Source organism: Rattus norvegicus, chromosome 3 (genome assembly GCF_021556685.1).
Source record: "Rattus norvegicus strain SHRSP/BbbUtx chromosome 3, alternate assembly SHRSP_T2T, whole genome shotgun sequence".
NCBI classification, from domain to species: Eukaryota; Metazoa; Chordata; class Mammalia; order Rodentia; family Muridae; genus Rattus; species Rattus norvegicus.
The window spans coordinates 21,170,790-21,194,642 of record NC_141536.1 but is presented as its reverse complement, the minus strand read 5'-3'; the positions used below and the strand labels follow the sequence as shown (position 1 = coordinate 21,194,642).

The window sequence follows — 23,853 nt, the reverse complement described above, 5'->3', positions numbered from 1 at the left end:
ATGGACTCATTTGGGGATTGTGAACGAAAGGAGGAAATGCTTTGGTGATAGGTCTAGCCACAAATAGTTGTGAATGCTAGGTGTTGGAAAAGAATCCTACAGTTGGTTGAATATTTTAAGAAGTTTTTTGTTTAAAAGGCCTGTAGTAGACGTTTGCCTGTGTAGCAACAATCACATGGGATTGCTGGTTTATCATGGAACCAGTATGGTTAGCTGTGTCCTTTTACCTTCTAGGAAAGTGATTCTCAACTTTTCTAATGCTGTGACCCTTCAATACAATTCTCAGGTTGTGGTAACCATTAATATAAAATGAATTCATTGCTATTTCATAAGTGTAATTTTGCTACTGTTTGAATCATAATGTATACTGATATGCAGGATATCTGATATGTGATCCCTGTGAAAGGGTCATTTGATCCCCAAAGGAGTCATGACCCACAGGTTAAGAATCTCTGTCCTGGGGGTTTCTAGAGTTTGGGATACTTTTGAGTCTTTATATTAGTTCTCTCTCTCTCCTTTTTTTCTTTCTTCTTCCTCCTCCTTCTCCTCCTCTTCCTCTTCTTGTTCTTTTCATTCTCCTTTTCAATTTTGTATGGCTGGCATTTTGCTCAGGTTTGCTCAATGGAGTCAGCTGGTCAGATTCTGACTGGAAAACTAGTGGTAGTTTCTAAACAATAGGTTGTTTCTTTTCATTTCTTTTTAAGTGTGTGTGGTGTGGTGGTGGTGGTGGTGGTGGTGGTGGTGGTGGTGGTGGTGGTGGTGGTGGTGGTGGTGGCGGCGATGGCGGCGGCGACGACTTGAAACAGTGCCTCATTGTGTAGCTCAGTTTTTTCTTAAATTCACCATCCTGCCTCAGTTTCCTGAGTGCTAGGATTGTAGTGTGTGCTACCACGCCTGTCTGTGGGGAAATGTTGTTCCTTTTTTTTTTTTTTGGTCACTTTCAAATTATGATTATTGTTTCCTTTTGACCTTTTTTTAGGGATTTTAAAAGTAGACTATGTGATAGAAAATGTAACTGACTTCAAGCCCTGATATGTTCTTAAACAGATCTGTAGGTTCTAAATCGTCCAAAAAACGAAGCCCATGACAGTAAGCTCCAGAAGAGCTTCAGTACTTTAGGCTTCTCTTTGAAATAGTGACAAGAGTAGCTGACTCCTGAGAGCATATGGTGATGAGTGACAGCTTTTGTGGAAAGCGGCCTCGTGTGATTTGACATTACATAAGAGAGGGAAAGGACTTACAAACATTATGGGGAACAGAAGAATTCCAAAATATGTTTAAACTAATGTCAGTCCAGTTGCTGCCCTTAGTTTTTCTCAGGTAGCCACAGGTAATTGGTAGTTCATGTATGTTGGAATTGGAGTAAAATAAAACATATATATATATATATATATATATATATATATATATATATATATGGTTGAATTCTTTTCTTATATTTCCCTAGCCTTCTGAAGATGAAGAGATTTTAAAAAAAGAGTAAAATATTGAATGCTAGATTTTAGGAAACCTCTTACATAGTTTTCTTATTTTGCTAGTGTTTCATATCACCTGCCTTCTGTCTTGGTAACAGAATGCTATCACTGTGTTCTGACTACAAGTTTCCTCAGTTCTGACTCCTCCTCTCGTTTCCTTTCACTGTAAGTTGTGAGAAATATTAGTTCTGAAATAGAGATGACTCTGCAGTGGAGCCCTGTTTAATCAATTTGTAAATCATACTCTTTCTAAAGCAGGTCTAATATTTACACTTTGATTCCCGTTTTCTGCTTGCAGTGTTTGTTGATGGTATCTAACATTCCCTGGCACTGGATAAATAAAGGCTGCTATTTCCTTTTCAACCTTTTCAGCTATTATCCTCATGCAAGAGCTAATAAGTGGAGGTTAGGTGAATTACTAAACCATGATCCTGTCCATCAGAAGAAGCCGGGAGCCTTGATTAACATGCCTTGTTAACTGATAGGTTCAGTTCCACACTGGTAGTGCTAGAATAATTTGTATAAACCAAGCAGTACAGATTCCTTATTTTAGCACTAAGACTTACAAAGGCTTCTTTTAGCAGCCTTTAATTTTGTACTTATGTATGTGACATAGCCTGTGGCTGTGATAGCTACTGTGAATCTGCAGTTGTTTGGGGATGAAAGGAGGAGGCAGCTGGAAACTCGGTAGCTACATCTAGCTGTCTACCTAGAGAAGGCCTTGATTTCAAGTTTATCCAAACAAGCTCGACTAATCCCAACTATCTAGGGGGATCCACTGTCAAAACAAGCAGCGTGGCCCTGAGGCAAACACAGCCATACAGAAATGAAGGCTGGGGCTTCCAATACTCTGATGACTGCATACTGGAGGCTTTTTTCCCCCCTGAAAGAGGGTAAGAGAGGTAGAATTTGCATAATGCCTTTTCATTGGAAACTTTTGGAAAGCTGACAGACCCCCAGCTTATAGATCTGTAGCCACAATACAGAGTCTATAGGAGAATCCTTGAATGACCTAACCATATTGAAAGGAAATATAAAAGCGTCCAAGTATAGCCAAGTGAGAGAGGAAAAGAGGCCGATGCATTGTCTAACATCTGCTGCACTTCTCGTTAGTTTTGTTCTTTGCTATTCTATGTGGACTTTGGAGAAGCCTAAGACAGCCTAACATGAATCCTATAATCTTCCTTCTGAATATTTATGTAGCGTGCCAGCTTCTAAGCTGTCCTTTGCGTTTTCCTACTTCCCCCTCATTTTCATGCTCTCAAATGAGGCCAACATTTCAAAAGCTAAATAAATGTTTGTGAATGTTTATAAAAGATTTGCATAAATTTGTCCTTGTCTGACAAAGATCACTTTTTTCTTATGCCAGTTCTGAAAAAAAAATTTTTTTTAAAGGTTTTGGTGCTTGTCTTTACAACAAAGTCCCACATCCCAGAACAATGATTGCTGATTAAGTGGGTATGCAATTGTGACTGAATAGGCTTTCAAGATACTGGGTAAAAAGACCCATCATCTGAAGGCTGAATTATAGAATTTAGAAAATGTTATCAGAGGTACACATTTAAATAGAGTTTTATAGTACCATATCATTAGATAAGACAAAGAGTTCTTAGGAGTTAAAAGAAAAGTATAACCACCCATGGTTTAAGAAATTGTCCTGTATAAATTTTAATAATTAGAATGTTTCATTAACTCAGAATATCACCTCTCCTATGTTTGAACATGTTTAAAAATAATCTTTAGACCTTTAAGCATTTTTTGGAGCCTGTAAATCTCCCAGCGGTATATGTGAATATGGTACTGGGGTGGTGATCAGAGGGAGTTTAGTAGGCAGTCTTTTATGACATTTGAATGCTCAATCATACCTTGAGAAAATACAAACTCTATGATATATGTGTCAGTGCTTAATTATAGGACATCCACACACACAGCACCCAGACACTTGTGCTACCAGTGTGTTTTCTGAACTCATTTATCTTTTAAAATTAGAATAGATTTTGAGGGGTGGCAGGGGAAGTTGTGGGGAGAGGCGCTAATTTAGTTCCAAGGTATTGGAAGATTGGCAGCAGAGAGAGGTAACAGGCAGCTCTGTTCATCTTTTGGTTGTATTGGTTTAGAGGTTTAAGTTGTCATTAAGGCACAAACTAGAGCCACTTCTCTGACACAGTTTTTATCACATCTGCTAGGCTTGTGTCCCAAGAGGAGACGCGGGGAGCAGTGAATTCAGCATGGGCCCATTATCGACTGCTTTTTCGTGTGTTGTAAAAGGAGTGAGACCTCAGGGAGGCTTGGAGCCTCCTCCCGTGTAATGTCCAAGTCAGATTTGAAGGACTGGTGGCAGGAAAGCTTTGGCCTTGGGGTGTGAATTCTAAGAAATAGAGGCACAATTAAGTTTAAAAAATTCAAGGACTTTGAGCTTGATAATGAAAGATTTTTTTCTAGACTAATGTGAGCAGAAAAGATGCCCATCTGTGCACATTTTTGTGTGCATTTAAAATATTTAAAAGCTGACAGCTTTTAATATGCTTACAAAATAGTATTTTTATCAGTGCTCTTTTTCCTTTTCTTTTTTTCTTTCTGTCTGTCCGTCTGCCTGCCTCTCTTTTCCTTCCTTCCTTCCTTCCTTCCTTCCTTCCTTCCTTCCTTCCTTCCTTCCTTCCTTCCTTCCTCTTAATAGTATTTTCCTGAGGGCAAATGACTTCTTGAGGGAAATTGTGTTTGTGGTTTTACTGCAGAGACTCTGTTCCTTTGGTATTTGCTGACTTGAGGCCTTTTCCATTTCCTTTTAGAATTGTTGTAACACACATGCTCAGATAACAGGAATATAAATGATTAAGGAATTGATCAGCCTTAAACAATTTAGAGGGCTAAAGTGAAGTCTACTTCTGTACTCCTGATGTTACAAAATGTCAATTATATGAAATGATAACCACATCATTTGTTCATTTTGGAACTATCTGACAATAACCTTAAAAATTGTATTGGCATTCGACACAGGCCTCTCTGGTTTTTGACTCTTTGCTGTGGAGTTTAAAGTTCATTAGATGAACTTTTGGAATAGAGGATGCTTTTTAATATTGTGAACTTGTCTGTAGGGAATTATTCGGATGAAAGGAAGGAACACAAGATGATAAACTAAATTTGTTTTAAAAAATAAAAAACCTAATTTTTAACTTTGGACTTGAGAGGTCATACATTGCTGTGCAAAGGTGGATCTTTAAAAGTTCTTGATAATGTGTATAAAAAATTAATATATGTTGAGAATGTTGAGAAGGACATTCTGTGGTAGAATACTTTCTTGAAATGCCCAAGGTCCTAGGTTTGGTCACAGCATGAGTTTTATTATATGAAAGAAATTGTATGATACACTTATAGATTATGATGAATTCACTTGATTTTAATGTTATCTTTGTATTACTATGTTGATTCTAAATGCTAGGTATAATTATATGCATTACTAAAAATTGAAATTTATAAAAAGGAAGCTAGGAGTGAATGTTGAATATTCCTAAAAGAGAAAGTTAACACAGTGCATTTGAGCAGTAGTGTTAAAAACTGACCTGGCTTTTATGTTCCGTGTTGAAAGCCCATCCTTATAAAACCTTTTATTCAAAGCCCCTTTTCTCACTGGGAGAGGAAAGAGAAGAGATTTTAACCATGATGTAGATCTTGAATTTAATTTGATGTTTATATTGAAAAAATTAAATTTTATTTGCTGATTTTACAGTTTCCTAACTGATTAACATCCTTGAACTTAATGCTAATTAAGCTTCCAGGAGCTTCTGCTTTACTGTTTTTAATCATAAACATTAAGAACCTTTGTTAGCATTCCCTTAGAGTCCCTGGCTTTAACTTGAAATTGCGTAAAGTACAAATTCTGTTAGCTTTTTGTGTGTTTAGATTGTATGTGCTCTGTAACTTTTAGCTTCGATATCAGTCAAAGGCTTCCTTCCTGTCCCATCAGTGAATTGGAGCTGCTCTCACTTCGAGGAGTGGGAGGGTCAGTTTTTCCTCACACTCTAAAAAACAATCTGAACACAGTATGGTAGGAATTTGAGCTTCTCTTTTCCTCACGTACCTATGATTTTGAAATTAACAAATAAATTAGATGTAAAAAAACTGAGGAACTGTTCTACCCCTGGCTGCCCTCCTTTTTATCCTTCCTTACCTCAAGGTAAATTATCAGCTGCTCTAAGCTTTTAGGATGCACTGAAAGGCTAATTGTAGCTTTATGTATTGTAAGATACATTCATTTATTCACAGTACTTCTTAGATGTTTTCTTGCACATCTTCCCCCCTCTGTCCTCTAATTATACCAGCTGTGCCTCATCTCAGTGTTCCTTACTTCCAGGAGACAGGATAAGGTCATCTGGCACATTTGTCCTTCAGAGGGCACTTGTGAGGTATGTATGTCCAAGTCTGACTGCTGTTTTCATCTGCCAAATAAAAATTATTTTTTGTTTGTATGTTTTGTTGAAGATGAAAAAAAAGTATTTGATCTAGGAAAGGATATCTGTTACAGGGTTGCCTACATCCCTTCAAAGCCCACATTTAGAGAGACACGGTCAAACCTTCCTGTGATTAACAGTCTGATAAATTCATCGAATTTAGTTTTCAAAGCTTTACTCCCACATAGGGCTCTATAATAGATATTATAGATATAAAACTTGACTTAGTTCTTGAGAGAATGGCTCAGTGTTAGAACATACCCCCTCTTTCTCCACAGTGAGAAAAATTCTCTTGATGGGCTTTCTGACCTGCAGTGAGACTTTCCATTAGGTAAGATGTACCCAGAGCGGACCAAGATTAGCCCTGAGCTCTTTTCTGATTTCTGTTGTGTCATCCTGCCTTGGCTGTGTTGACTTGGTCTCCTGGTGGATGTTGCTTTCCTGTTCCCATACAGCTGGCTGTTTAATATATGCATAACTGCTCCCTCCCCACTCTAGTTTCTTCCCACATAAAAAAATCATATATTTTGTTAGAAAGAAAGCATTTTGAAAATTGCCTATTTTATAAATTGTCTGGTGACACAAAGAGGTTGACTGCTATTTTCTTGTCTCATTTATTTTGAAAACTTTGCTACTGAACTCACCTTAATCAATGAGCTCAGAGTTGTCTCCAATAAGTTATGTGTTGGATATATTGATTGGGAGAGATTTTAGAAAACCCATCTGGGGTTTATAATGTCAGCAGTGTTTTGATTATGAAAAGAGTTGGAACCTGGGGACATGGAACCAGGTGGCGAATGTCCTAAAGCCAGTGGTGACATGGTGGACTGGTTCCCTCCTGGGATCTAGTTCATGCCCTGCACTTTAACTGTGGTGACTGGCTACTATAGATTCACTTTTATTTATTTATTTATTTTTGCTCATTAAACTGTTGAAAAATCAGACTGTATATGAGAAGATTTGTGAAACTATAAACTTGGGAATTGATCTGGGGAACTGGCACACAGTCGTCCCCACCCCTGCCTCTGCAATTAGATCGTTTACATTTCATCAGCTGCCCTGCATTTCCAAAACCCCCTTATGTTCCAGGAATGGCGGCTGAGCTGAGGTTGACTGGCTGAAAGAGCTTGTGTGGGGGAGAAAAACAGCAAAATTGACATCTACAAACCAAGTTTCCTAGCCAGACATAGTTGTTCAGAGAAGGGGGTTTGGTAACTGGTCGATGATTGTTTCCCCAGTAAAATTAGTGTTGAAAGATTCAGGGATACTCTGCAATAACTAGAAGGCTCAAAAAAATATTCAAATCAGGGTTTTATTCCCTCCTCCCTTGGAGAGTAATCTTTCCATATCTGAATAATTGTGTTTTTCTTTGGACAAAGAGAATAAGGTAACTGAATATTTGTATATAATGCAAGCATCAGTATGCATAAAATTGGCAGCTTTTCTTTACAAAAAACATTGGTTGTTTCCCTCTCTTGTTTTTCTCTCCCCAGACTCAGAAGCAGATATTTTAGTTATGGCTGTGATCATGTGATTTTGTCTATTACAAGATAGGTGCTCATTATCCCCCTCTGACAGCACACTACCATCTTGTTTGACTTAAATTGAAATATCAAGCTCTTATGGCATCACAAACTTGAAGAAACATACGATAATATGTAAACAGGAGCCTGCATTTTTCTACATAACCTCTTCTCTTGTCTCTCCTACTCCACTACTTTGTTTTATAGAAAGGAGAGTTTAGAGTTTGTGGGAGGTAGATTATACTCAGCCTATACTGGTCATTTCCATATTTGTTCGAATATTACTTGACAGTCAAGTTCATGGTCGGTTATTACTTTTGACATAAGAAAGTGGTAAGTAGTTTCTATATTGTAGTGAGTAATAAGTTGGGCATATTCGATTCCTTTGACTCAGCTGTAGAGCACAATGCTTTCTTGTAGCCATGGGGGTCCTTTCTTTCAAAAATCTTTTGAGGCCTTTTGCAGGCACAACTCCAGCATAGAGTAGAGAAGTGCTTTCTGTACCTGAAACTTTTGAGGAGTAAAAGATGGCAGTCTTTGTAGCTGCTGGTGTGGGCAATGAATGAGCACATGGTATTTTTTAAAGAATGTGTATTAAGTTGAGATATGCTTTTTGGTGTTTTCATGGTGTGATGGGAGCTTTGTATGTGGATTATATATTCTTATAATTCCATTAAAATGAGTGTTTTATACAATTTCTCTTTCAGCATCTGATTGATAATAATATGTACAGAGAAACTGATCTATATAATGCCCTATTTTAGCTACACACTAGTGGTTTGAAGCCACAATAGGTAGACTGCTAAATGCCACTAAGAATGTCCAGTTGATAGGTAATTCCTCTAAAATATGCTTATATTCTTAGCTACTTTTTCAGTCATTACAGTTTTCTAGCATGCCTTAACAGTGCTGAGATGTATGTAGTGGACCCAATCCAAGATGATATTAAAACTAGGATATTCTCAATTGAATTGTGTTGGCAGAACACTGACAGAGCAAGTCAATGTGATTTCTGCTTCACTGAGTGGGTTATTAGATTGATGTGGTTTATTTCTTGAATGATAGAACTGTTTTTAAAAATAAATGAAGCGAGAAGCATCAATTCTGTTAGCATTGATAATTCATTATTATTGGTTAGAAAAGTGCTACATTTATAAACTGATCTTTAATTTATCACTTGGATTAGTACTTGCAACAGGCAGGTTTGTTTTAATTTGAACCAGTTTCCCAATGTCCCCCTCCCCCCAAAAAAAGTGTTCTTCATTTTGTCTTGAGGTTGGGCTTTTAAATAGTTAAAAACAAAATCAAATTCATGAAAGGAATACTTTTTAAAAATTTATAGCATTATTGGTCAGTGACCTTATGTTAAGCACCAACTGTAGGCTGTTCAAACCTGTGGTCAAATTTAAGTCAAGCTATAGGAAATTCTATAAAGAGAGTAATAATTGTGTGTGTGTGTGTGTGTGTGTGTGTGTGTGTGTGTGTGCCCGCACACACACACACACACACACATATTTAGCAGTGCTCGTGTATGTATATGTAAAATGTGTCTGTTAGGAAAAGTTCCCCACTTGTATTATATTGCATATCCCAATGTTCTTCTCTTAATGTAAGAACGCTGTCTTTTATAAACAAGTTTTTGAGATGCTGCTTCTTCTCATGCCCTTCTCCTGAATAGTGTGTTTGCCTTAATGTGCCTCAGCATTTATAAAATCACTTATTCATACTGATGTTTGCTTTGGATTTTTATAGGTTTCAAGTAGGTAAGTATGTCTAATTAAGATAATGATGTTTAAAAATCAGTGGTCATAGTTTGATTCCAAAATTATTGTATGACAACTTCTTGATAAAGCAACCAGATAAAGTTTTAAACTGTAAAAGTGAAGTTAAGAATTTCCAGTAACAATTAACTTCAAGTTGGCTTTCTACTCTTCTATAATTTGGCCTATTGATGCTTGGAAGCATTGTCTAATCCTGGCCCCCTCTGTTCCTAGGTAACAGGCAAAAACAGTGCCAGCAACAGCGGCCCTGCCAGGCCAAACCCATGTGGCTCAGTGTTATTCACTCTGATCCATATGGTCAGGCTGGAGATGGTCCCTGGAGGGGTGTTAACACGAGGCAACCCAAGCACCTCCCTCCCCTCGGAGCTTTCCTGCATGGCTCCTGCTGCTTGCCCATGTGTGATTCTTGATTAATTTTTCATTTTTAATGAAGTTTGATCATGTTTATTATTTCTCATGATTGACTGCCTCATACTCCTCCCGTGTAATTGATAAAGCACATATTTCTTCATCTGTCTCCTCTTTCTTTAGGGTAAAGTTGCTAGATGGTGTTCTATGATTAATGTTAGATTTATTGGTCCCAATAGATGTTTAAATTATCTCTCTTTCTTTCCACAGGAAGTTCTACAGACTTTGACCAAGTTTTGTTTTCCCTTCTATGTGGACAGGTAGTGTCAGATTTTCACACTTTATTAGTAAAAACAAAAAAGGGGTAGTAATAAACCTGCTATAGAAAATAAAAGCCATGCCATTCTTAACATTCTGTCTGTTTAACCATGATTTAATGCACCTCTGCTCCAGGGAGAGTTGCAGTATTCTCCTTTTCTGGGAATTTTATTGACACTATCAAAAAGTTTAAAGCTTAGAGCTATGTGTTGCACAGTTTGTAAGATGTATTTTGTGTGGTACTAAATTTTTGATTTTGGTTATCAGACTTAGACCATGATTAAGAATGGTTGGTATTTAACTCAATACTATTGAATTTGCATTCAAATATTAATATACTCAGCTTAAACAAATAATATATGACCATCTGGCTTTATTGTTTGTTAGCCATTGGTTTCAACTCCAAATTTAAAAAGATGTGGACCTATCTTGTTTAGAAGCATTTTACTGCTTAAAAGATAAGTTGCTAGGTAGTGTTTTACAAGTGACTGAAGGTGGCACCTCTGGGGAATTGCCATTCTCTATAGGCATGAATACTAAAACATTCACGAGCTTCTAAACAGTCCTTGGTGTTCAAAGCACAAGAAATGGTTTATAGGGAAAGGTACAACTATAAGAACTCTAGGATAACTGAAATGGTACGAGGCTTGTTTTATTTTGTTAAATCATCCACTGCACGATGGCAACTGTTTTTCAAAGACCTCATCTAACTTTCTTTAATTGCAACTTTTAATGTTAGCAAAGGTAGTGATATTTATTTTATCTTCAAGAACTGTTTGTTGTGGTCTCTATTCCAGTGAAGCATTTCTTTGTGATCATTCATTTGTCTACTTACTTTTTGTCTCTTTTTTGTTTTCTTGGGAAATTGAACTGAGACTATGTGTATTATGGGTCCCCCCCCCCTTAATTCCACTTTTAGTGTTATTGATCTTGTAGAAAATATACAAATTATGACTAATAAATTTCATAACATGTTCCAAGAAAGCTGTATAATATAAACCTTCTTTAGGAAGAGTCTATCATGCATTTTTAGCTTCCATAAATAAGGAATGAGCTATAAAGGATTTGAGTGGTGTAGAGAGCATGTAGATGGTGTGCTACTGAGTTCATTTCTAGATGTTGTAATACTAGTATCTTGGTTTATTGGGCATAAATGAAGTCAAGAGTGGTGTGGGATGAGACTTAGTATCCAAAGGAGTTTGAGTCCTAAAAGCAGCTCTGGAATGCTGCTGGCCACTCAGCATCAGTATGCTACCTGCCTCTCACCTGTTGTTTTAAGCCAATCATCCATTGTAGTGCTTTTAGACTCAGAGCTTTTAAAACCCGGCACCAAGCTGTTTTAGTAGCAGGTCCCTGCTCAGAACAGAATAGCCTTGAGTGGTCTGTCTTTAAATGAGAGTCCCTTCTCTCCTCCTTATCCTATTGCTTCTTATTAAAAAATAGCAAGAAGTGTAGGGTATTGTTGACAGATGTTCAATGAAATTTTGCATTTATGTATATGAATTGGCAATGTATAAAATTTCTAGCCACCTAAGAACTGTATTACAAATTATGAAAAGCCAGTTATACAAATTAACAAAGCTAAATATAGCTAAATATTTAGCAAACTATATAAGATATTTTGATAGGGCTGCTTGTTAGAAGGGTGATCTTCTTGGATAAGTGTTCTTTAATTGACTTTGTAATTAATTAACTTTGTAAACTAACATTAGAAGACACTTCCCACCGCAATGCAGTATGTATGCACTTGTGTACATACAAACACACACCTCACATTTACACTGCACACATCACCCTGATTCCCTGATCATCTGGATGATTTTGTTCTGAAATAAAAGTAGTACTCCTCTATGGATAATTCTGAAGCATCCTCTCCTCTCTGTCTCTCTGCCTCCTTTTTGTCACCTGTAACATTGGAGGTTTCTTCATTGTTAGTGGGAAACTTTTTTTTTCTTATAAAACACATTTGTGCAAATCACTTACACCAGTGGTGCTCTTTATTTTTTCTTTTGTAACATTATTTAGGGATATATTTTGATATTTAGTACACAATAGTTTGTCTTTACATTTATTATATTCCTTAAATTAATTTCTACAGATACGCCAATCAAACAAAGTAAAGAAGATCCCATTTTATTTGGGAGACTGTATTTTCTCTTCTTTTGTTCCTTTTAGGTGGACATAACTTCAATATAGAAGACATCATCACAATTAGACTCATTTATGAGGAATATAGAGGTTTTAATGTCAGGTTTTTGTTTTTGTTTTTTAAGTTAGTTGTTAGCAGTGTCAAATAAATGAACCCAAATTCTGAGGCTCACAAGTGTGCTCAGGTCTATGAAACTGTCTGACTTAGCAAATAGACCAGCATGGGCCATGGGATGAGCAGTGCCCGGGTAAAGGTACTTCCTGATCTCTGCTGCTGTGTTTTCCTACCTTAGGGAACAGACATACAACCTTCTGACACTCTATTCTGTACTTGTACAAGAGTGGTACTTGCACAGTGGTCATCAAATCTCCTGTCAGCACTGATGTCTTGCCACCTCCTGTGCTGTTTTAAGGTTGTTCTTTCTGAAACTAAGACTTATCAAAAATAATAATGCTAGTAGTTCTGCAGAAGCGAGCCTTTCCCATGTATTCTCTCATTTTATCATCTGACTGTAAGAGAGAAGAGCAAGAATGTGTACTTCATTTGAAATTGTCTGAGTGTGGAGGGATCATGACGCACCCAAGGTCCTGTTAGGCTTACAGCCTTTTCTAAGCTTCATCCCCCACTAGATCACCTTGCAGAGAAGGAGTAGTCACCAAAATCAGGGGATGGAGGAAAGGAAGAAAGATTAGCTTTGAGTGTCTAATTGATTCTTGTCTGGTAACCTGGCTGGTTACTTCTTCCGTACTGTTTCAGCAGTGACCAGATAATCATCTGTGTGTAAGCAAATGCTTATTCAGGACAGATCCCATTGTGCTGAGGTATATGCAGAATATAGTAATGTCTCAGGGTTGAAACTCTTTCCTTTTTGTATTTCCCAGTTTAGTTCAAGACATTCTGTAAAGGCATTTTAAACACTGTTTGAAAGGATGGGGTGATAACTAACATGCTCAGAGAGAACTTGTTCTGGTGGGTGAGACTTGTGTTGAGTCTGCCAGGCCAGTAGGAAGTAGGTATGGAGAAAAGTGAGCCTAACACCCCATATGCACCACAGAGCAAAGCAGAGGAGAAAACCCTGAGTGAGCCTGGAGATGTTCAGTCAGAGCAGATGGAGCCTACTCGGGAGGCTGCCATGTACCATGAGAGCCTGGGCACAAGAGGCTCTAAGAGTGTGCCTACAGGGTCTGAGAGTGCCGCATCTGCCCGGACATCCCATTTTACAGGAGAGAGGTCAAGATCCACAAAAGAAAAGGTCTTACCTATCATCCTAACCATAGTCTCAGTGCTGGGGAAGGAATTCATTCCTGTCCAGACTTCCTTCTACCCACTACTATCCTGAAGCCTGGGTGGCAGAAGGAGTAAAGTAACTACTGAGTTTTTGCATTGTTTTAAGAAGGATTCACTGTTAATGATGAAAACATTTTCTCAGAGGATGTGAGAGGCGTGCCTCTATTCTATACTCACCAATGACAGGTATACAAAATGAAATGACACCATTTTGTGGTTTTTGGATACAGCCACAAATGCAAAGTAGCTCAGATAGTACTTGGTGCTTGAGCTGGTATCTGCTATCTGCTGGATACTGTTCGGCGTTCTTTCCTTATGCTGAAACATAAGCTATTTACATTGTTACCATGCTTCAGGATCTGCATGTGGGCAGCAGAGGCCTAGCTAGGGTCATGTGCTGTGCTAAAGGTTCTGCCTTTAGTGTGTGGAAGGAACTATTTCTTAAGCCCTTCATTTTGCTGCTACCTCTAATATCCCCCCCTCCTTTCTTTTGCACTTTACCATACTGCTGCCATTAGCTAACACAGCATAAAGTAATTTATTTTGGAAATACTATATAGTTACTCTAGAAAAGTAGAAAATTTAGGTAACTGAGTGAATGGTTTCCACATAGATACAGTGTTGTCTTGGTTAATGTATTAGTGTAGATCTTCTTCTAATTCTGTTTCTGCTTCATACATTTGTCCTGCTGGACTTTAGTCCTATAGTGAAGTATAAATGGTAGGTTCAGCTGTAGCTCATGGTCAGTTCCATAACATTAGTGAATAGCATGGCAATTGGCCCTGGTGACAGGGTGTGGAGTGACCTATTGAGCGATACAAGTGTCCTTGGGATGTTCCTCTTGTCTTGCCATGTCCAGGAAGGGGGCCAATGACTTCTGTCCTATGAACTAGGAAGTTCTCTATAGTTCCTCTAGTTTTGATATGTTTAAATTCTGTGGTTATTGATAATTTAATTTGTCAGGCTTAGGTAGGCAAGGTCAGGGAAGATCTTTGTTCTTTCTTAGAAGTGTCTGGTGGTTTTCTTGGGGAGATAAGGGCTACATTCTTTGAAGCAGTCTGCAAACTTATTGCTCCTGTCCAGAACTCTTGGGAGTGTGCCATTCTCAACACTTGGTTTTCTGAGCAGGGATGATAAGAAGCTTGAGGCTCTGGCAAATGCATGGTATATACACACACACACACACACACACACACACACACACACACACACGTAGGGAAGCTTTGTGGTTCATGGACTGTCAGGATAGGAGATAGAATTTAATAAAGGTTTGTGGCTCAGTCCACAAACTCAAGGACTCTGATAATTTGGCAGTAGACAGTTCTGCAGATGATTATTAGTAAGCCACAGCGGGCAAGGGTATCAGGGTTTTAATTCGGGACCTTGCATTTTATAGCTTTACTAGTCCTGGTTGTTTCGTTGTGTACTGTGTGATAATTACTTTATATTTTTGGTTTATAAACCTTAAAATCACTTTGCAGTGTGATGATTGATTTTACAGAGGAGATCAGAAATGTACAGTAACTTGTCTGTTCTCACACAACTTGTGCATAGAAAACCTAGGCTGCTTCTACAAAACAGAGCTCACACTAGTTTATCTCCTCGCTCTGTGTCATTCTCAGTGGCTTAGAAACAACTTTTGGCATTTTTTTTCATCCCAAAGTAATATGTGCCTCTGACTCTCCCCACTCAATTACTGTCTGGTACTTTAGTGCTTGAAAGAGTTCTCTGTAACCGCTAACTTGTTCCTCAGCCTGCTTCGGCCTCTCTTGCTTTTGTCTTTCAAAAGTGCAACTGCTCTTATCAAGGCCTTCTTATCACTCAAAGAGATAGACATTTCCCTTCTCATCTTGTTGCATCAGGACCGGTGACCTTCCCTTCTATTGGTTCTGCCTGGTGGTTATCTCTTTTTTCCTTTCATGATCCCTTTTCCATATACTGTTTCAACTGGTATTTCTGTAAATGAGTCCTAGACACTTTTTTGCCTCTCTGAGTTCTTTTCCTAAATCGACCTCATCATTTCCGTTAGTGTTCAGTGTCACCTGTGCTCAGATGACTTCTGAATATATGCCTCCAACTCAAACATTTATGTGGCTTTCCTAATTAGTGTGTTCGGCTCTGTAAGTGACATTGTTTTAGAAGTTTAAGATGAACGCTTTTCTTTTGACTAGAACTATTGAGTGGCCTTTTATTACTCCAAACACCCACCCCATCCATATCCACCCAAAAGAGTGGATAATAAGAGATAATAATAATAAGAGTGGATAATATAAATATCTTAATATGACTTGTGTATGAGATATTCTACATGGCCTGGTGCTCGCTTTATGTAGCAACTCATGTGATGCTGCTATTTGTCTCTCGTGCTTTAGGGTGCCCCTCCTATGCTTTTCTTTCCTACATGTGCCCAGTTCCTTTCAACTCCAAAGATCTTTGCATAGCTTTTTCCTTTGTTATAAATACCCAGTTTCTTGAGCCTGGCCTGGCCATCTCATCTCATCCTTTGTTTGAGTCATTGTTGACATCTCTGAGAAGCTGCTATTCAATTAGATAGCCATATGAGTGCTAAATTTCTCTTTTTGTTGTTCAGCATATATTTCTAGCACATATCACCCTGTATACTGGCAGTTCAGTATGTAAAATGGGCAAGCTTAAAGTGAGTCTGACATGTAAAATCTCATTTCTTACTAAATGACTGGATTCAAACTATGTATCCACATACTTAGTGCTGTTCTTGCAATGCCAATATTAAACAATATAGGGTGAGGAGGACCTTGAACAGCTGATGAGCATTTATAGGGTAGCATGAAGGTTACAGTCTGGGCTTTATTCTTGATCTGTTCCCTTGTTTTGTACATTCATGTAAGTGTGGAAGGAGTACCTAAGGGTGATCCCAGTCCTGGTCTGCTGGGCTTATTTCTGCTGGTGCTCAAATGTGCTTTCTGGTGCTTAATGAGAAGCACAGTCCATTTACCAAGACAACTCTGCATTCTTGTCATAATTTAGTTTCTTAACCTGAGGTGAGACTTCTAGGGGAGGGCTGGCCTTGTGTTTAGAGTAGCATGGCAGGATAGAAAGGACATTGAACCACAGTTGACTTGGATTTTTGCTGTAGTCCTAATTACTTTGAAAACCAAAACAAAACCCTAAGCCTCAGTTTTCCCATCCATAAAACAAGAAAATTGGATCAATGGTTCCTATGGTTCCTTTTGCTTTAATCATTGTGAAATCTCTGATTCTTATAGAAAGTACAGATGCTAATATTAAAAGGCTTTTGAGGAAGCAGACCCCCTAGTCATTTTTTATAAAAAAAAAATAGTGAATACTTCCATAGGTTCCCACAGCTAGTGGAGTGAGTGATACATTCCTGGAGATTCAGAACCCTTCAAGTTAACCTCTGTTTGACTGCCCCTGACAGACTTGGTTTATTGGATCTTGTCCAAGGGGAGAGAAAAAAAAAATTGAGTCTACTGCTTTTGTGTTTTTGATGACCTGTACTTCAACCTTTCAAGAATTAGAAAGGTGACTCAATTGTGAATAATAAGTGTCTCCTTCTAAATTGCAGCATTCCCAAAAAGAATCATTCATTTTAATGCAAACTTGAGTCATTTGGTCCCCCAGGACTGCTCAGGTGTTACAAAGTTGAATTGGTCAGGGAGTCTCTGTAAATCATGACCTTCCTGTGAATTTGATCTTCAGTAAGTTAGTAACAGCTTGCCTCCTACCTTTTATTAATTATTCCTACTAAGGACTGGCTTTTTAAAATAAGTGAATATACTACTGATTCCTAAAACATACTTTGGGTTGAATGATAGCTTCTCATGATTATTCCATGTGAAGAAACTGAGCTGCTGAAAGCTGGGTTTAAGAAACTTGCTAAGTTAAGGCCTAGGTAGAGGTTACTGAGCTGGTCTCTGTACTAAGCCAATCAACAATGAATCTTTCTTTGATCTTATAGTGTTATGCATACCTTTTTAAAAATCATTTTTAATGACAGTGTGAAGAGTAGGAAATTAATGGCAGCCAATTTGCAGATCAAGTAATTTTCATACTAGGTCCTTTTCCTAGAGATCTGTTTTGTTTTGTGTTGTTGTTTTTGTTTTTTTCAGTCCTATCAATAGCCTTCTTTTTTAGTTTTCATTTTGCACATTCTAGGAATAAAATCAAACCCCAAAAGCAAAATAATGAATCACATTTGGTAGGATCACATAGTAACACTTCACAAAAACGTGGCCTTATTTGTATCTTGGACTTATCTAAACCTGTTGCATTATGTGTTTTAATAAAAACATGCTTCCCCCTCCCCCACTGAGGCCCACTTTCCTCCTGGATCACTTCAATTATGTGAGCTAGAATCTTGTTTCTCACACATCTTCACTTCTCAACCTTGTTAAAATTAATCATATAATCCCCCTTTAAAATATAGTATTAAATCACCATAGTAACACAGTCTCCAAGCTTTATAGATAAAACATAACAGCCACAAGAAGGTAGCATTTGGTGTCCCCCTGACAGCTCTATAACTTTTATGGAAATGTGTTCCTTCCCCTAGCTGTAAGGTGGGGATAGCATTACTTACACCTGCTTTATTACCACGTGGCTTTGAAATTGTTACCTTGTTTTGTTCACCTCCCTGGCTATGTAAGGAGAGTGGAGCACGTTCTTGTCTTTCAGAGTACTTGAAGCACTCTCCAAGGGATAAAACTGTTCCCTTAAATATAAGTAGGCAAGGCCCTTGACCTTTGTGCTGGGATACCTTGAAAATCTCTTTAGTTTTACTTTTCTTTTGTGACTTGTATAAGGGAGCTTTAGAAAGAAAGTCTATTCTCTATTTAAGATTTTAATTCATAGTCCACCTAAAGACAGTAAATCCCTGTCTTTGAAAAAAACCTGTTAAATGATTTTTCATTTCTACTGACAATTGGTACCTTGGCAGCAGTTTAAATATTTTATCAAAGTCATGTCTTATCAACTTGAGTATACTTTGTGAAATATAGTATATGTGTGATCCATGCAAGTTGCTGAATTCCTTGGTTTAATTCACTGCCAGATTCTAAAATATTAGTGTAAACTTACGTATTAGAATCTAGAATAAATATTTACATTTTTTAAAAAAGTGATATACTGGATAACTGGTAAGTGGATTTTCAGTGTGTAGTTTGAAGTATTTGTAACCTAAGAGAGCTTTAGATCATTCTGGTTATTGGTAGTCTTTTAGATTATTTACTTTAGATTTATTTACTTTAGACTATTCTGGTTGTTGGTAGTCTTTTAAATTATTTACTGGATACTTTTTGCTTTACATTGCTTTTATGCATAGTTGGCTTATTTTATACTGATACAAGAATTTTTGGCTTTTTAATGGCTTGAAACATCACTTTAATTTTTTAACTTGCTTAACATCTTGAGACGCCTGCCCTTTAAGATAATAAAATATGTTCCTCAAAGTTGAGAAAGTATCAAAGATTCAGGAGAAGAAGACATAGCCCTCTCCCTTTTCCTTTCCAGTGTCCATGATGGCTCTTCCTAGCCCTCACTGAGCTTGACTCAGTTCCCTAGCTACTCTTGGTGCTCTTTTCTGAAAAAGTGGGAACATTACTGAGATTCTAAAATCACCGTGAGACTAGGTGAAGTGATACATTACATATCTGACTGGAGCTGGTGTACGGGAGACACTTTAACACCTCTGGTGGCAGTGAGCTGTGCTGTGGCCATTGGAGTCACACAAGGCTTCCACTCACCAAGTTATCCATTGTGCCAGCTCTTGTCCTCTACAAACGAGGGATAGACTGTTACCATCGATTGCTGATTCACCCGGGTACCCAGGGCCTGAACTCAGTCAGGCACATTGGAGAGTATTGATGATTTTGAATTTTGATGGACATTAGAGCAGGCTCCTTTCTCTCCTTATTTTCTTCTCTCTCTTTTCTATTCTCCTTTTTCTCCTTTACCCCTTTCTGTCCTTGCTTCCTCCCTCCCTTCCTTTTCCCTCCACTTTCTTGTCTGCTCCCTTGAAGTGTGTAAATTTTTAGCTCATTTACAAAGTTCCGCAAAGGAAGTGTAGCAGGTTCAATGACTTGTGATGATTAGATACTTTATCTGGAAACTTAGCACACATTCATCTCTCCCTTTGTTTTGTCTTCTCCACAGCCTCTCAGTTAGCCAAGTTGGCCAGAACTTCACATTTGTGCTCACTGACATTGACAGCAAACAGAGATTCGGGTTCTGCCGCTTATCTTCAGGAGCCAAGAGCTGCTTCTGTATCTTAAGGTAAGGGGAAAGGGCCTCAGCCATTGGCTGGTTCTTTGAAACAGTTGACAGCTTTTGCATAGTCCTCTGTAATTAAGTTTTCCAACTGTTGTTTTGGTGTCTTATCTGTTCCCCACAAGTCACTGTACTTGGGGAGAAGGACTTTGTGGTGTTGCTCTTGTTCTTGAGCCCTGCGGATAATTGTATTTATTTATTTGCATCACGTCCCTTGGGTGGGAAGGGCTCATTGCTCCTTAGTGGTATCCAGAAACTGGAGAGTCATCAGGGCTTCAATCCCTCCTGCTGTTATCTGGAGCTGTCAGAAATTAGTCTGTTAGGCTTCCCTGGGGACATTTTGTGTATGTAAGATTATTAATAAAGTATGTGTCTAGCTCAGGACAGCCTGCAGACACTGATTGTAGTAGCACATTTGCCCTCTTTGGGTCAGTGTCTTAATAACTTCCAACCTGACTACCTCTATAGAAGTTCCAGAAAAGTGCAGAAGTATGAGAAGACATCTTCAGGCCTTCTGAAATCCCCTTGCACACCAGAGCCACACTTGCTTAATGCTCTGTTTCCTTTTGCCAGAGGGGTAAGACATTCTGGGGTGGGAGGATGTGTGGAAATCTGATTTTGGAGCTGCTGGCTCTGGACTCCTGCTGGGAGCCTCCTGAGGGGGAGGTAAAGGCATCCCACACACTCTCCTCTCCTCTCCATCTGCCTCTTTTAAGTAGGTGTTGCAGGGTCTGCCTCCTGTCTCTTTCTCTGTTGTGGAGCAGCCAGTGTGGGCAGCAGAGAGGCGTCCATGACAAAACCCTGGTCCCATGCTTGGGCCCAGCCAGAGGTAAAAGGCCAGGCGGTCTGTGGATTTTAGAAGGAGCATTTCTTGCTGTAATAGTCTGCACTTTGTTCACCTTCTCACTGAGTAAAGGACCCTCCCAACGTAACTTACTCCCCAAAGCCACACACCAAACTAGGACAAAGGGCCCAATTTATGAGGTTTCTTTGCTCCTGTCAGCCTGGACCACAGCTTTACATTTCTCTACATGGATCTCAGTATTTTTCTTCCTAGCTAGTGAAGTCAACTTCTTAGAATTTCTGATTTAGGCACCAGAGGCCTGCTGTACAGAGTCCTCAGGATGGGTGGGGCAAGGACTGTGTTCTTGAATAGCCAGAGTTTCTTACTATCTACCCAGGAGCTAGATAGACTTGGATGATAGTGGTTATACTTATGACTGGGTAATGAAATATAGTGTGGTGAGAGGTTAAGGTCTGCCCATGCCAAAGTGTGTCCCTGAGTAATTATGCCATGCAGCGGACCTGATGTGAAAGAGGTTTATTGGGGAAAGGGAGAACAGTGAGGGTCTAGGAAAGTGATAGAAACAGGCAAGTGGACTGTAGACAGGCCAACAGAGGGGAACAGAGCCATGATGGTAGAGAGAGGGGATAGGGGGAAAAGGTGGGGGGCATCTGCAGAGAACAGATAGAAGGAACATTAGGGAGAGAGAGAGAGAGATCACAGTGCAGAGTGGTGGGCAGGCCTAACACATACCTTTTGCACCTGGCAGTGGCAGGTGATAACACAAGCAATTGCTTAGGTCCCTGTGGGCAGGCCAGTGGAATCACCTGCATGCCAACATGGGGTTGGGTTGTATCTATCTATCTATCTATCTATCTATCTATCTATCTATCTATCTATCTATCTATCATCTATCTAATGTTTTTATTTAGAGGACATTTTTTCTCTTCCATTTCTGACTGTTGAATTTCAGCCATGTCCAAGATAATGCATATTTACATTGTACATTTGGAGGAGTTAGTGTTTAGTCCTGATTCCTGAGTTTGTTAGAAAGGATTATTCTGGGGTGGCAGAGGTAAGTGGATCTGTGAGTTTGGAGCAGCCTGGTATACATAGTGAGCTCCAGACCAACCAAGGCTACAAAGTGAGACCTTGTATCAAAACAAAACAAAAACAAACAAAAGGAAAAGTTTATACCTCAGATTTGGGGAGTTATGTTTTTTTTCTTCTCAAATTGGAGTGTCTGTGTGTGTGTTCAAGTGAGGCACCCAAGTACTCTGCCATCGTCATATTTATCCAAATTTCTGGGAATGGAAAACTATTTATTTAAAACTGTGAATTTAATACTCCAAGAGTGTGGCTTAGTGATACAGGACTTGCCTTGAGGCATAGGCCCTGTGTTTGATCCTCAGCACCACCACCAAAAATAAACAAATAAGTGTATGAATGTATGTGTCTTTGATTCCGGTGTTCAATTTTATATAGCCAGGTATGATGGCTATTTTTGGTTGTCAACTTGGCTACATCTGGAATTAACTATAACCCCCAATGGCTGGGCACAACTGTGAGAATTTTTCATAATTAAATCATTTGAAGTGGGGGTACCACTTCTACTCTGGATATTTGAGATGGTAAGACATACTTTAAATCTGGACCGCACCTTCTGCTGGCAGCCTAGGTAAAAGACACAGAAGAAGGAAGCGCTCTTCTTGCCTGCCTGCTCAAGTCCATTTCCTTACTGGCATCAGAGCCATCTACTTCTTCAAGATTCTGCAGTAAACTTAAGATCAGCTGAGACATCCAACCTTGGGGACTGAACAACTACTTGTTGCGTGTAATTTTAAAATACCATGCTATCACCTTCTTAGGGCTCTGTTCTCAGCTTGGCCCCGAGAACAAGCTGCCACTGGTCCCACTCCCGACATAGCTCCACCAACGGCCAGCTGGTTCCCCGAGCCCCAGAAACTATTAGCGAGCGATCTTTCAGCCCTTACAGTTAGCCCCACCAAACCTCCAACAACCGCCCAGACTGTGCCCTTTCTCTTACCCACATGAGTTGCTGCAGATGGAAAACACCAGACAGCCTTCATAGTTTAAAACTAAACTCAATGGCTGGGCGAAGAATAGCCTGCCTCATCCTCCTTAGCCTCTGCTGCCTGCAGAGGCTACAAACTGTTAGCGCCCAGAGACCTGTGTATCTCATGCTCCTCTCTCCAAAACCTGGCCAAAAAGCCCTTTCTCTATATCTTTTCCACCTCTTCCTCCTGGGTCCTGGACCTCTGTACCTTCTTCGCCTAGCGATTGACTTTTGCCATCTTTATTGACATAATCAAGAAACAATTAGGGAACCGATTTTAGTTATCAGCTTTGTTGGACTTAGCTGGACCACTTCCTTTAAGTTATTCTACTAAATTTCTCTATGTATTCATTCTTTAAGTTTTGTTTCTCTAAAGAACCCTGACTTAATACAGAATGTGGAATCAGCAGTGGTTCTAGAGCAACAGAAGTGTATAGTTGAATTTTTTAAGTATCTGGAACAGACTTTCCAGTTTGCCAACACATACAGTTACTGAAGCCTCTCCTGGGAGCCCAGAGAGTACTGAAAGCCCATGGTGTGCACTGTTTTACAAACTTAAGGAGACAAATACATTTAAGTATCCCTATTCACCACATGTGAGAGGCATTGGATTTGGTGACTCTAACTTTAGACAGTTTGTGGAAAAATACGGAAAGTGAGGATGCTGGTCATTTGTTCCTACCATGTCTGTATAAGTAGACAAAGAAAAAGAATAAGATCCATGATAAAATTAACCAGCTTCTAAGATCTCAGAATATAGTGAAGAACAACAGTCAACTCAGTAATAAAATCGACTGGTTCCAGAATCACATAAACAGTCTAAAGGTTTCTAAGTGTGCCCTGTAAGGAATCTCTCCAGCACCCACAGAGTTCAAGATTGGGAAAATTATTATAAGATTGTCTGAATTACAATGAAAATCAAGCCCCAGCCTTGGACAGCGTGGACAGTTAAAGTAAGGGCATTAATTGGTAAAGAATGGGGCCCTGAAGATTGGGATGGGGATATGTGGAAGGAACCTATTGAATCTGAGAACTTTGACCCCTCAGATTCTCAAGAATTTATCTAACATTGAGGAAATAGTCTTTCCACCCACAGCAGAAGATGTACTCTCACTCTTATTCCCTGAAATACTGTTGTTTACACCCTTGACTGAGGAGATCAATCCTTCACTGTCTGCTAAGACAACAATGACTTTCTCAGAAGAAAATGCCAGGCAAGACAATACTTATATCTTTCAGGGCCACCCACCTATAGTTGCTCTAACCAGACTTAAGGCTAAACAGGCTCCTAGAGGGGAGGTAGAAAGTGTAGTCCATGAGGATGTTGCTAAACTCCTGAAGAACTTAATGAATTTGCTATTCAAACAGAAGTCTGGGGAATATGTGTGGAATTTCATTT

The 23,853-nt window shown here is 39.0% G+C and overlaps 1 protein-coding gene across 50 annotated transcripts in view; it reads left to right on the top strand.

Annotated features, from left to right (window-relative positions):
• Positions 1-23,853, top strand: part of Dennd1a (DENN domain containing 1A) — a 488,046-nt gene that overhangs the window by 154,198 nt on the left and 309,995 nt on the right. For 31 of the 50 annotated variants that reach the window (XR_015683115.1, XR_015683114.1, NM_001434229.1 and 28 more), the window contains 2 exons: positions 9,846-9,895; positions 19,480-19,599. The exons of 1 other annotated variant lie outside the window; for it this stretch is intronic. Coding sequence is in view for 33 of the 49 variants with exons in the window: in NM_001434229.1 (NP_001421158.1) it covers positions 9,846-9,895; positions 19,480-19,599 (170 nt within the window). In the remaining 16 variants the exon portion in view is untranslated. Of the gene's footprint in view, positions 1-5,826; positions 5,879-9,845; positions 9,896-19,479; positions 19,600-23,853 lie in introns of all 50 variants that reach the window. 18 more of the 50 variants (XM_087652820.1, XM_087652808.1, XM_087652801.1 and 15 more) reach the window with 2 other exon arrangements.